The sequence below is a fragment of the Erithacus rubecula genome (assembly GCF_903797595.1).
Source record: "Erithacus rubecula genome assembly, chromosome: 28".
Taxonomy (NCBI): Eukaryota; Metazoa; Chordata; class Aves; order Passeriformes; family Muscicapidae; genus Erithacus; species Erithacus rubecula.
The window spans coordinates 797,255-809,516 of NC_136680.1; the positions used below are offsets into that span (position 1 = coordinate 797,255).

Consider the following 12,262-nt stretch of genomic DNA (forward strand, 5'->3'; position numbering starts at 1 on the left):
CTGACAGTGCCCATGCACAAATCACTCTCTGGAAGAAGATGAACCAACTGGCTCTGCCAGATCCAATTTATTCCAGACTTGTGGCTGCTGCAGCCCAGCAGGCTCAGAATGCTGGGGAGGGGTTTGTCCCCGAGCTCCTGGGGACATCTGGGGGGGCTGGTGGTGGCAGGAGAGTCCTGAGGGGGGGTGAGGACAGTGGCACCCCCAGAATGGACACAGCAGAGTCCTGTCCTGCCCAGCCCTGACACTTCCCAACATCCTGGGAGCAGGGCTGGGGACACAAAGGGACACTGCTGGGGCTTCCCTGGGATTCCTGCTGCAGATAAAACACCTTCCCTGTGCTGGGGCTTCCCTGGGATTCCTCCTGCAGATAAAACACCTTCCCTGTGCTGGGGCTTCCCTGGGATTCCTCCTGCAGATAAAACACCTTCCCTGTGCTGGGGCTTCCCTGGGATTCCTGCTGCAGATAAAACACCTTCCCTGTGCTGGGGCTTCCCTGGGATTCCTGCTGCAGATAAAACACCTTCCCTGTGCTGCTGCTGCAGGGCAGGATGTGGGGACAACAGTGGCTTGGACCCTGTGGGGCCCTGGCTGTGCTTCCAGCTCTGTGTGGGGCTGCAGGGAGGGGGGACAGCCCCATCCCTGCCCCATCCCTGTCCCTGTCCCTGTCCCTGTCCCTGTCCCTGCCCTGCCCCTGTCCCTGCCCTGCTGGCTCCTCAGTCACTGGTGCTCTCCTCACTGTCTGAGTAGGCTCCCAACAATCCCAGTGAGGACGTGGCTGCTGCTGCTGCTGCTGGAAGTGAGCCTGGAAAAGAGAGAGAGAGAGGATCTGGTCAGGTCCAGCCTCCCCAGGGCATATCCCAGTAAATCCCTGGCTGGCTGCTCACAGCTGGAAAGATTCTGATGCAGCCTCATCTCTGGATGGATCCTGATGATCCTGAGGGATCCAGGGAGGATAAATCAGGTGGACAAGGAGCCCCTGCACCCCTGGGCTGGAGCTCCCTCCTCCACCCTGCAGGAAGCAGCACCAGGGTCTGGGACCTCCCCTTGTCCCTCCACAGCCCCCTGGGGGATTCCAGACCCTGGGAAGGGAGAGAGGAGCAGCTCTGGGCTCCCACCACCCCAGTCCTCCAGCCAGGAGCTGGGGAAGCACAGGGAAAAGGGGACACCTCCAAGATCCCTTCCCAGGGATCCCCAAGGGCAGGAGGACTCACTAAGCCAAAGGCTTAGGATCAACCAGCCCAGAACAAATCAAACCCCCATCTCCTTCCCCAAATCATGGATCCCCTGCCTTGCTGGGCAGCTCACTGAGGTGCTGGAAAACCTTCCAGCTTGTTTTGTGCTCCCTAAAGCTCCCCAGCTCCAGCAGTCAGGCAGGATTTATCACCAGGCCCCAAACCAAAGCAATTCCCTGCTATCACACCCTTATCCCTGTTGTGACGTTCCCAGGGCTCTATCTGCTGTTTTGAAGCTCCTGGCCCTGCCAATCTGTCCCCAAGGCCTTGGCTTAGAGCCCAGAGCCAGGCAGGAGCCTCCTCTTCAGCAGGGAGCTCCTGGACACAGGACACCCCCCTGCTCTCATCAGCACAGCAGGCTCTGAGCACAGAGCCAAACCCCTGGGACTGTCAGAGCCCCCCCAGGGCCCAGGTACCCGTGCTGGCCGTGGTGCCTCGTGTCTCCATCCCATTATCCAGGGCAGGATCTGCCTTCTGCCTCCTGGGGGCCACCAGCCCAGCCAGCTGTGCCCTGCTGCTGAGCTTGCCCACGCTGCGCTCCCAGCTCTCCGTCCTTGGCTTCTTGCTCTGGGGCTCCTGTGGGGCACAGCTGGGGTCAGGGGGCTCCAGCCTGGAGGGGGGACTGGGGATGGGAGCAGCAGAGGCACAGAGAGGGGCCCGAGGGGGAACTGTGCCCCTGCAGTGACAAACAGGGATGTGGATGTGCAAAGCTGCCCCTGGAGATCCAGAGACCCACACCCAGCCTCGGGATGGCCCTGGGATGCTGAGGAGGCAGAGAAAACAATCCCAGGATGGTTTGGCTTGGGAGGACCTTAAAGCCCATCCAGTCCCACCTTCCACTATCCTGGGCTGCTCCAACCTGGCCTTGGACACTTCCAGCCACAGCTGGAACAGCAACCTGTTCCAGGGTCTCCTTAACATCCAACCCAACCCTCCCTGCCTCAGTTTCAGACCATTCCCGTGTGTCCTATCCCTCCCTGCCTGGGGAAAAGTCATTCTCTCTGTTTTACCAGCTCCTTTCAAGGCCACTGAGCAGCCCTGGGTGCCTGCAGGTGGTCCAGCCACAGAACCCAGTGAATCCCAGAGCCCTGGGCACAGGGATTAGTGCCGGGCCAGGGAACAAGGCTGGGATTAACCCCAGCCCCAGTCTGGGCACGGCAGCTTTGATCCAGCCCAGCAGCCACGGGGCCCTGGGGCAGGGATCGACAGTGGGAGAGGGCAGGGCTGTTTGTCAGGATAATCCCTCCCTCCAGGGCAGGGCTGTTTGTCGGGATAATCCCTCCCTCCAGGGCAGGGCTGTTTGTCGGGATAATCCCTCCCTCCAGGCCGGGCTCTGTGAGCTCTTTTGTTGTGCCCAAACCCAAAGCTCGGCCCAGGGAGAGCCCAGAGTGCTGCAATCCTGCCTGAAGCAGAAGCAGGGCCCTCGTTCCTCCCCAGGGAGGGAGGGTGGGGGCAGCTCCATCCCTGCCTTTGTCCCAGCCCAAAAATCCCTGGCTGCTCTCAGCCCAGCGCCCAGGGACACGGCCTTTGGGAGCTGCTCAGGCGTGACACGGGCTGGTGTCACTCACACAGGGACACAAAGGGCACACACAGCTCTGGGGCAGAGGAGAAGGGCTGGGGAAGGGCTGGGGCTCCCTCACCTCCTGCAGGATGTCTGTGGGTTTTGCCTGGGCTGAGGGATTCACGCGGGGTTTCGCCGGTTCCTCGTCGGAGTCGGAATCCTGCAGGAGCCGGCGGCTCTGGGCCTGCTCCAGCATGGCCCTGCAGGGACACAGGGGAGCTGGAGCTGGATCACCCCTCTGCCAGCCCCTGCCTGCTCCAGCATGGCCCTGCAGGGACACAGAGGAGCTGGATCACCCCTCTGCCAGCTCCAGCATGGCCCTGCAGGGACACAGGGGAGCTGGATCACCCCTCTGCCAGCCCCTGCCTGCTCCAGCATGGCCCTGCAGGGACACAGGGGAGCTGGATCACCCCTCTGCCCGCCCCTGCCTGCTCCAGGGGAGCTGGGGCCAGCAGCAGAGCCTTGGCATCCCCTCCTGGGGGGGTTTAAGGGATCAGTTCAAGCCTGAGGGTGAGAGTTTCACCCCACAGCAGGAACTGGGTCCATGTCAGGGCACTTCCCACAGCCCAGATCCCACAGAATCCCAGCCTGCCTGGGTTGGAAGGACCCTCCACTCCTTCACCCTGAGAACTTTGCCACGACAGACTGGGATCTCCTCCACCTCCCCAAATTCTGCTAACCCAGCCTGGCTCATCCCCCTCCCCACCCCTCACTTCATCTCCTGCTCATCCTCCTCCTGCTCCTTGCGCCTCTGCTCCTCCTCCAGCTCCTTGTACTGCTTCAGCATGGCCTCAAAATCCACGTTGGCCTGGCGCTGGTTGAGCTCCTTCAGCTCCTGCAGGTTCTCCAGAACCTCCATCTCCAGCTTGGAGTCCTTGGTTCGGTTCTCCAGCACCTGGGTGGGATAAGTTGGGATATTTGAGGCAGCAGAGCCTGACAGGAGCCTCCAACACCTCCCCACGCTGGATGAAGCACAGGAGGATCCTCCTCATCCTCATTTTTGGGTAAGTGAATGGTTAGGAAGTCACTGCTGTGGCTGGGGAGAGCCAGGCAGAGTGGCAGAGGTCTTCCTGCAGTCCTTGTACCTTCATGGGATTGTTGAGCTCTTCCTCTTCCCTCTCCTTCTGCATCCTCTTCTCCTCCTCCTCCAGGAGCTTCTCTGCCTGGAAGTTCCTGGTGGCACCGTGTTCCATGGTGTAATCTGTGTTCTCAGGGTCTGTCTGAGGGGGAACAGCAGGAAAACCATGAGAATCCTGCCCCAACCAGGTGAGAATCCTGCCCCAACCAGGTGGGAATCCTGCCCCAACCAGGTGAGAATCCTACCCCATACAGGTGGGAATTCTACCCCATAGAGGTGGGAATTCTACCCCATAAAGGTGGGAATTCTATCCTAGTCAGGTGAGAATTCTATCCCAGCCAGGTGAGTTTTTAACTCTGAGGCTGAAAACCATGTGGAGGTTTAAGGCTTTTTACTTTGTTTAGATGATGCCAAATGCCACAAATACTAAAGAACCAACAGGCATCCTGCTCTAAGTATGGCAGGAAAGGTTTAAAGATAAGGTACCATAAAACATGGTAATTTAGTGATTCCTGTAAGTTGCATGCAAATATTAGGAAATCAGTATTTTGTAGAAAATTGGTTAATGGAAATCAGAATATTTATCACAGAAGAATACTTATTGTATTGCAAATAGGAAATTGCCTCTTATCTTCCCTCCACTCTCTCTCATTCTCCCCACTCTCTACTTTCTTCACTCTTCCTCTTACACTCTCTCCCTCAAACCCCCACCACCAAAGCCCAGACTGGAGCAGGAGAAGCTGCTGGGCTGGTTTTGAGGAGCATGCAGCTGGCAGCCCCAGCAGGGCTGACCTTGAAGGTGATCTCAGCCAGGCAGCGCGTGCACTTGATGTAGAAGCGGAAGATGGGCAGCCCCAGGTAGGACTCGTTCTGCACCGTCTCCTTGCGCGCGTTGAACTTCTTGCCCTTGTAGATGTACTCGCCGCAGGTCTTGCACCTGGGCAGGGCAGGGCAGCCCCGGGGGGCCTCAGGGCACGGGGAGTGGAGGGGGGACAGCCCGGGGGGGTGGGTGGGGCAGGGTGGGTTCAGCTTGGGGAGTTTAGGGGTGAGCAGGAGTGTGCGAGTGATCCTGTTATCCCACAGTGATCCCGTTACCCCACAGTGATCCCATTGTTCTGTGAGTGACCCCATTATCCTATGAGTGATCCCATTATCCTATGAGTGATCCCATTATCCCACAGTGATCCCATTATCCCACAGTGATCCCATTTTCCCACAGTGATCCCATTTTCCCACAGTGACCCCATTACCCCACAGTGACCCCATTATCCCACAGTGACCCCATTGTTCTGTGAGTGACCCCATTATCCTATGAGTGATCCTGTTATCCCACAGTGATCCCGTTACCCCACAGTGATCCCATTGTTCTGTGAGTGACCCCATTATCCTATGAGTGATCCCATTATCCTATGAGTGATCCTGTTATCCCACAGTGATCCCGTTACCCCACAGTGATCCCATTATCCCACAGTGATCCCATTATCCTATGAGTGATCCCGTTATCCCACAGTGACCCCATTATCCCACAGTGACCCCATTATCCCACAGTGACCCCATTATCCCACAGTGATCCCGTTTTCCCACAGTGATCCCGTTATCCCACAGTGATCCCGTTATCCCACAGTGATCCCATTACCCCACAGTGATCCCATTATCCCACAGTGACCCCGTTATCCCACAGTGATCCCGTTATCCCACAGTGATCCCATTATTCTATGAGTGATCCCATGGTATCATGAGTGATCCCATTACCCCACGAGTGATCCTATTACCCCATGAATGACCCCATTACCCCATGAGTGATCCCATTACCCCACAAGTGACCCCATGACCCCACAGGTGCCCCGTGTCTCCAGAGCTCTCACCTCATGTTGAAGGGGGCCATGAGTCTCACCACGTACTGCCTGTCCTTGGGCAGCTTCAGCTTGGGGATCTTGGCTGGGTCAAAGTCCGGGGGGTAATATTTCTGTGGAGAGAGAGAATTTGGGAATGGCAGGGATATTTCTGTGGAGAGAGAATTTGGGAATGGCAGGGATATTTCTGTGGAGAGAGAGAATTTGGGAATGGCAGGGATATTTCTGTGGAGAGAGAGAATTTGGGAATGGCAGGGATATTTCTGTGGAGAGAGAATTTGGGAATGGCAGGGATATTTCTGTGGAGAGAGAATTTGGGAATGGCAGGGATATTTCTGTGGAGACAGAGCAGATTTGGGAATTCTGGAGCCCGGGAATTTCTCTCTCCCCTCAGTTCTGGGAGGAGCAGCCAGGTGGGGTCGGGCCAACCGGGACCCCCAGCGCCCTCATGGCCCAGCCCGGCTCCGGACGCTCCCGGTCCCTCCGTTGGCGGGGATTTTGCCCCACTCACGTTCAGCACTTTCCGTTCCGACATCGCTGCGGTTTCTCCCGATCCCCGCCGCTGCCGCCGCTGCCGCCGCCGCCTCCGCGCCCTCCGCCGCTTCCGGGTGTGGCCCCGCCTCCTCGGCCGCTGATTGGCGCAGCGAGCCGCGGCCTCCGAGATGCTCGTCTCTTATTGGCTGATGCAGCCGCCTGTCAGCAGAGCTGCTGTGCATCCAGCCAAGGGTCCGCCGGAGAGCCGCGGCCTCAGGAGGGGTTCCGCAGGTTCTGGGCTGCTGCGGGCGGTTTTGGGGATCCCGGGGCTGCGATCGGGGCTGGGGAGACTCGGCTGCCTCACAGCAGCGCGGGCTGTGGGCCCCGCCTCCCCTGATCTCCCGTGACACATATTCATCATGTGGATAAGAGTCCCCAAACTGCATGTTTTGTGTTTATTTATCATGTGGATGACAGTCCCCAGACTGTCCGTTTTGTGTTTAAAATGACACTTTCTTCCATAAAACCGCAGACTTTGACTCCTTTCGAATTCTCAGCTGTTATTATCACCCCACTGCGCATGCGCAGCCATGGCAGCCATGCTGTACGGCACCGCCGCAGCGCGCACGCGGCGTTGCCATCGCCGCCATTCCGTACAGCGCGCCTCGCCATGCGCACAGCCGCTATTCCGGCCAGCGCGGCCAGCCGCAGGCGGCGCTGCCGCCGCCAGCCCCGCCCGCCCCGCGTGTCTCCAGCCCCGCGCACTCTCAGATCGTCTCTCCCAGCGCTGCCCGCCCCTCCCGCAGGGCGCCGCCACACCGCGCCCGCGCAGAGCCGCCATTACTAACGGCGGGAGCGACGGCTCCGCCTCACCGCGCATGCGCAGCGCCTCGCGCGCCTTTCCCGCCTCCTCGTTCCGCTCGGCGCGCATGCGCAGCGCAGCGCCCCCTGGCGGCCCGGCCCGCGCCGCGCTCCCGTCCTGCCCTGCGCTCCCCACACAAAGGACGCGCTGGGAAATGGCGGCGGCCGCGGCCTCGCAAAACGCCCCCGGGAAAATGGAGCCGCCCCCGGCGGCGGCCGCGGCGACAGCGGCGGCTCCGCCAGCGCCCAACGGGGCGGCCGGCGCGGGGGGGCCGCCCCCTAAGAGGTAGGAGGGATGTGAGGGGCCGCGCTCCTCGTGGGGCCGCGCGCGGCCTGGGCCCGGCCTGAGGGCGGCGGGGCGGTGCGGGGCCCGTTCCCGGTGCGGGGCCCATTCCCGGTGCGGAGCCGCTCCCGGTGCGGGGCCCGTTCCCGGTGCGGAGCCGCTCCCGGTGCGGGCCCGTTCCCGGTGCGGAGCCGTTCCCGTTGCGGGGCCCGTTCCCGGTGCGGAGCCCGTTCCCGGTGCGGGGCCCGTTCCCGTTGCGGGGCCCGTTCCCGTTGCGGAGCCCGTTCCCGGTGCGGAGCCCGTTCCCGTTGCGGGGCCCGTTGCCGGTGCGGGCCCGTTGCCGGTGCGGGCCCGTTGCCGGTGCGGGGCCCGTTGCCGGTGCGGGGCCCGTTCCCGGTGCGGGGCCCGTTCCCGTTGCGGGGCCCGTTCCCGTTGCGGGGCCCGTTGCCGGTGCGGGGCCCGTTGCCGGTGCGGAGCCGCTCCCGTTGCGGGCCCGTTCCCGGTGCGGGGCCCGTTCCCGGTGCGGGCCCGTTCCCGTTGCGGGGCCCGTTCCCGTTGCGGGGCCCGTTCCCGTTGCGGGGCCCGTTGCCGGTGCGGGGCCCGTTGCCGGTGCGGGGCCCGTTGCCGGTGCGGGGCCCGTTGCCGGTGCGGGGCCCGTTCCCGGTGCGGGGCCCGTTCCCGGTGCGGGGCCCGTTCCCGGTGCGGGGCCCGTTCCCGGTCCGTTCCCGGTGCTGCAGCCGCTGCTCCCCCCGGGCGCGGCTCGGGATCCCGGGCAGGGACCCTCCCCAGCCGCTCCGGGAAGCTGAGCTTGGCTGCAGTTCAGGCTCCCCGGGAGGAGCAGCCTGTGTTTAACATGTTTACGTTTATTATTTGTTTATTTTTGCTCTCAGCACGCGTTCCATCGCGCTGTGCAGCCTTTTGGGGGCTGAGTTACCGGGAGGGGATTGAGCAGCACAAACAGCCCCAGGGGCAGTTTCAGGTGCTGCCGGCAGCGATTGCACAATCGCCGCTGCTGCTGCCGGGAAAATGCAGAAATTTAACCCAAAATCGGCAGCGCGGCAGTTCCGGCTCTGTAAACGTGGGGAAAAGCCTCGGTGCTTCTCACCTCCTGGTGTTGATGGGCGAAAATTCCCCAGTTTCGGTAGCGGATCCAAGGAATGCAAAGCGCTTCTCTCCCCCAGGCCTTTGTGGCCTTGGTTTCGTTCCGGGCTGATAAAGGATCAGGTTGAGCTGCGATTCCTGGCGCAGACTCCAGGCTGGATTTGAGTTTGTGTGTCCTAGACCAGGAACGTGTTCAGCTTTGGGAGGAGAAAGATCCATACTTATTTCATTTTAGATTTTATTTTCCATTGAAGAGCAGTCAGACTGTGCTTTGGGCAGTAAAATTCTGACAGACACAATTTCATTGACTGTGCAGCTGCAGCCAGGCAGGGACAGGGAATTCAGGCCTGGGGAAGGATGTTCCCACCACTCCTGGGAAGGTGGAATCAGCACTTTGTCTCCATGGTTATTCCTGGAAACATAAATAAAGACATCTCTGTGCTGTGATTTTGTTTTTCCTCACCCTGTTCCATTTGGGATGCCTCCAGGGAATTTGTTTGTGGTTCTGTTTGGAATATCCAGCTCTGACTTCCACAGGGATAACAGCAGAGCTGGGCACAGTCTCAGTGGCCTTGGGGAAATGCAGTTTGAGGAATATCCACTGAAATCTGAGTGCAGCCTTTGACACAACTACAACATCTTGTGTTATTTCATCCAGACAGAAATGAAGGTGGAAATAGGATTGTCCTAATTCTGGAGCTGTAATTACTTCATTAATTAGGAAGCTTGAAAAAAGTTCTGTGAGGGAAAGCCTGGACAATCCCATCCCTGTGTCTGGAGAAGCTGGGTGGTGGATGCAGGGAGCACACTCAAATATAAACCCTTAGAGGGCTCTACATTCTGAATTTGCTTTTTCCCTGCAGGATGTTGTGTCTGTTCAGGGATTGAAAATGTCCTGGAGGATGGAGCTGGGATTTCTGACTGGGATTTGCCCAGGTGCTAGGCTGGGAAAAGCTCAGGACAGAGATTGTAGAAACCTCAGCTTTTTTATCTGATGTGTTCTGAATTCCTGCTCAGGATGTGTTGGTGCATCTTTTCCAGCAGCACTGAGTGAGCAAGGAGATAATTGGATTAGCAAAGGGAATTATGTAAGACTGAGGCTGAAGTGTTTTGTTCCCTTGGTTTGGTTTATTTCCTTTCAAGATGGGATGGGCTCTATGGTCCCTTCCCAGCCAGCCTGCTCTGGGATTCAGAGACTCTGCTCTGGTTTTGTTCCATCTGGATGTGGAGCTGCTCCATCCCCAGGAGCTGCTCCATCCCCAGGAGCTCACAGGGTTCATTCTCTCTCTCTCTCTGGCCATGGAGCTGCTCCATCCCCAGGAGCTGCTCCATCCCCAGGAGCTCACAGGGTTCATTCTCTCTCTCTGTGGATGTGGAGCTGCTCCATCCCCAGGAGCTGCTCCATCCCCAGGAGCTCACAGGGTTCATTCTCTCTCTGGCCATGGAGCTGCTCCATCCCCAGGAGCTCACAGGGTTCATTCTCTCTCTGTGGCCATGGAGCTGCTCCATCCCCAGGAGCTCACAGGGTTCATTCTCTCTCTCTATGGATGTGGAGCTGCTCCATCCCCAGGAGCTGCTCCACCCCAGGAGCTCACAGGTCCCTCCCCCCGCAGTGACGAGCGCCCGGCCCCCAATGAGAAGAAGAAGGAGAAGGGGCTGAAGAGGGGCGGGAACCGCTTCGAGCCCTACGCCAGCCCCGCCCGCCGGTTCCGCGCCTTCATCACCAACATCCCCTTCGACGTCAAGTGGCAGTCCCTGAAGGACCTGGTCAAAGAGAAAGGTAAAGTGCAGCTCTGTGGCCCAGCTGTCCCGTGCTCAGCCCGTGCCTGCCTCTGGCTGCAGCTCAGCTCTTGCCCTCCTGGCTGCACGTGGCCGCAGCACTTTGGGAAAGCTCTTCCCGAAGCCGTGCTGGGTGTTGCACAACCTCTGGCAGCCTTCCAGGGGAGGTTCCTGTGCAGCCTCTGGCACCAGCTGCTCCAGCTCATCCTGGGATTAGCAGTGTTTTCCTTAGGGATCCAGCCCCAGGCTTGCAGCAGGTTTTAGCCTTGAAGTGCAGCAGAACTTTCTGAAGCATTTTCATGTTTTTTGGGCATTCAGGTGGTTCGGTCCTGCTCTGGTGTGTCCCCACACTCGGAGGGCTTTGAGCTGGTTTCAGGAGCCGTTCTGCCATTGGTTGCAGTTCATTGTATTTAAGGGTGACCTGCAAAATCAGGTTGGTGCTTTGGCATGTGCTGCAGCAGAATCAGGGCTTTGGAAATCAGGTTTGTGGTGTTCCCCCTTCCACAGTTCCCTTTCATTCCCATGTGGATGGGAGCTGCCTTTGCTGACCTGAACACCTTCATCTCTTGAGGAGGATGAAGAGATTGAGCTGAGTACTCAGGTGGTGACAAGTCTAAATTAGTGTCATTTCTTCAGGCTGGTGCCCAGCTTTCTGGTTTTCAAGTCACCTTGGGAGTGCAGTGGAGTGGCAAGAAAATCCTTGGCTTCTCCAGCCTTCAAATGTCTAAACCGAGTTCAGAGTAACAGCACAACATTTCCTGTGGGCACTTTGGATACAGAGCATCAGCCAGGGTAGTGGGCAGTGGTCATTGTGCTGGAACTGGGTAAGGACTGACAGTTCAGTTGCTTGAGGTGTGGCCTGAAGAAGGGGAAAACAAAGTTCCAGAGGGTCTCAAATGTTTGTCTTCGGAGGCAAAAGGGAACCGAGTCAGTGGAACGGCCGTCGGGACTGGGAGCACTGGGAGCACTGGGAACCTTCCCTAATTAGGGGCTGTTTGAGAGGCAGCAGTGGTTGTGTGCTGTGGCAGCAGTGTCAGCCCCAGGGCTGTGCAATAGCCCCTGATTTTGGAAGGACCCTGAAGTGCCCCGTGGCTGCTCTGGGTCTCTGGGTGTGGAGGTGCCCAGTGTGTGCTGTGTGGATCCCTCTGCCGGTGTCTCTGCAGAGGCTCAGGGCGTGTCCTGCCGGGCTCTTCAGCTGCTCATTCCAGCACATCCTAGGGCAGCGTTGGAGCCTCTTCCTTCTGGCTGCAGGGCTTGTCCTGCTGAAACTGGGCTCACCCTTCCTGGGGTTTGGCACTGCTGGTGAATCCAACGCTGTGCATTTGCTGTGGAGTTGTTCTGGGCTTTGCTCACTCCTTGCCCCGAGGCAGAGCAGTTCCAAGCCCCAGGAATGTGCCCGTGGAATTCTTGATTCGGAAGTGTAAGAACAGCCAGGCCAAACGTCCCAGGCTCTGGGAGCAGGTGGAATTCTGTGCCCTGGGGGAAACCCTGGGTGTGTGAGGGCTCTGCAGGGCTGTAGCAGCAGGAGCTCAGGGAGGTGGCAGTGGCCAGGCTGCTCCAGGTGCCACCTCTCTGTCCCCAGAGATGCTCGGGCATCCCAGTGCATTGGTTGGAGAAACTCAATTACAGGTATGCAGTGGGAATGTTGGTAATGGAATGAAGAGATGTTCTTGTTTGGAACTCCCTGGTTTTGGCCAAACCGACTGAGCAGAGGCAGCAGCTTTCCATGGAAGTACCTGAATGCTGGGTACTTGTCCTGATCTGTCCCCACACGTGCAGTGAAACTTGGGAGTGTTCGTGCAGCTGGTGGGAGGGAGGTGATGCCAGGGCATCAAAACACTGGGTCTGAATTCCAGGTTTTATTGGTTCCTTTAGGAAATAAAGGATTTTGTGTTTGAACCTTCTCCCTGCCCAAAGTAGCAACAGGCACAGAGTGCAAGGAGAGGGCTTAGCTGTAAAATGAGACAGTAATTGTCACATTGTGTGGGCAGGGACGCGTTAATGAGTGTAATTAGTGCAGTTCCTGGGCAGGGTGTG

At 58.8% G+C, this 12,262-nt stretch overlaps 1 protein-coding gene across 1 annotated transcript; it reads right to left on the bottom strand.

The window, feature by feature from the left end:
- Positions 1-297: 297 nt before the first annotated feature.
- Positions 298-6,329, bottom strand: YJU2 (YJU2 splicing factor homolog). The gene is made up of 9 exons (XM_079328393.1): positions 6,239-6,329; positions 5,740-5,840; positions 4,667-4,811; positions 3,882-4,016; positions 3,510-3,691; positions 2,851-2,996; positions 2,217-2,281; positions 1,652-1,853; positions 298-805 (listed from the first exon to the last, which is right to left on the bottom strand). Exons 1-9 carry the CDS (start codon positions 6,260-6,262, stop codon positions 717-719), a joined length of 1,089 nt encoding a protein of 362 aa, XP_079184519.1. The 5' UTR covers positions 6,263-6,329; the 3' UTR covers positions 298-716.
- Positions 6,330-12,262: the final 5,933 nt, after the last annotated feature.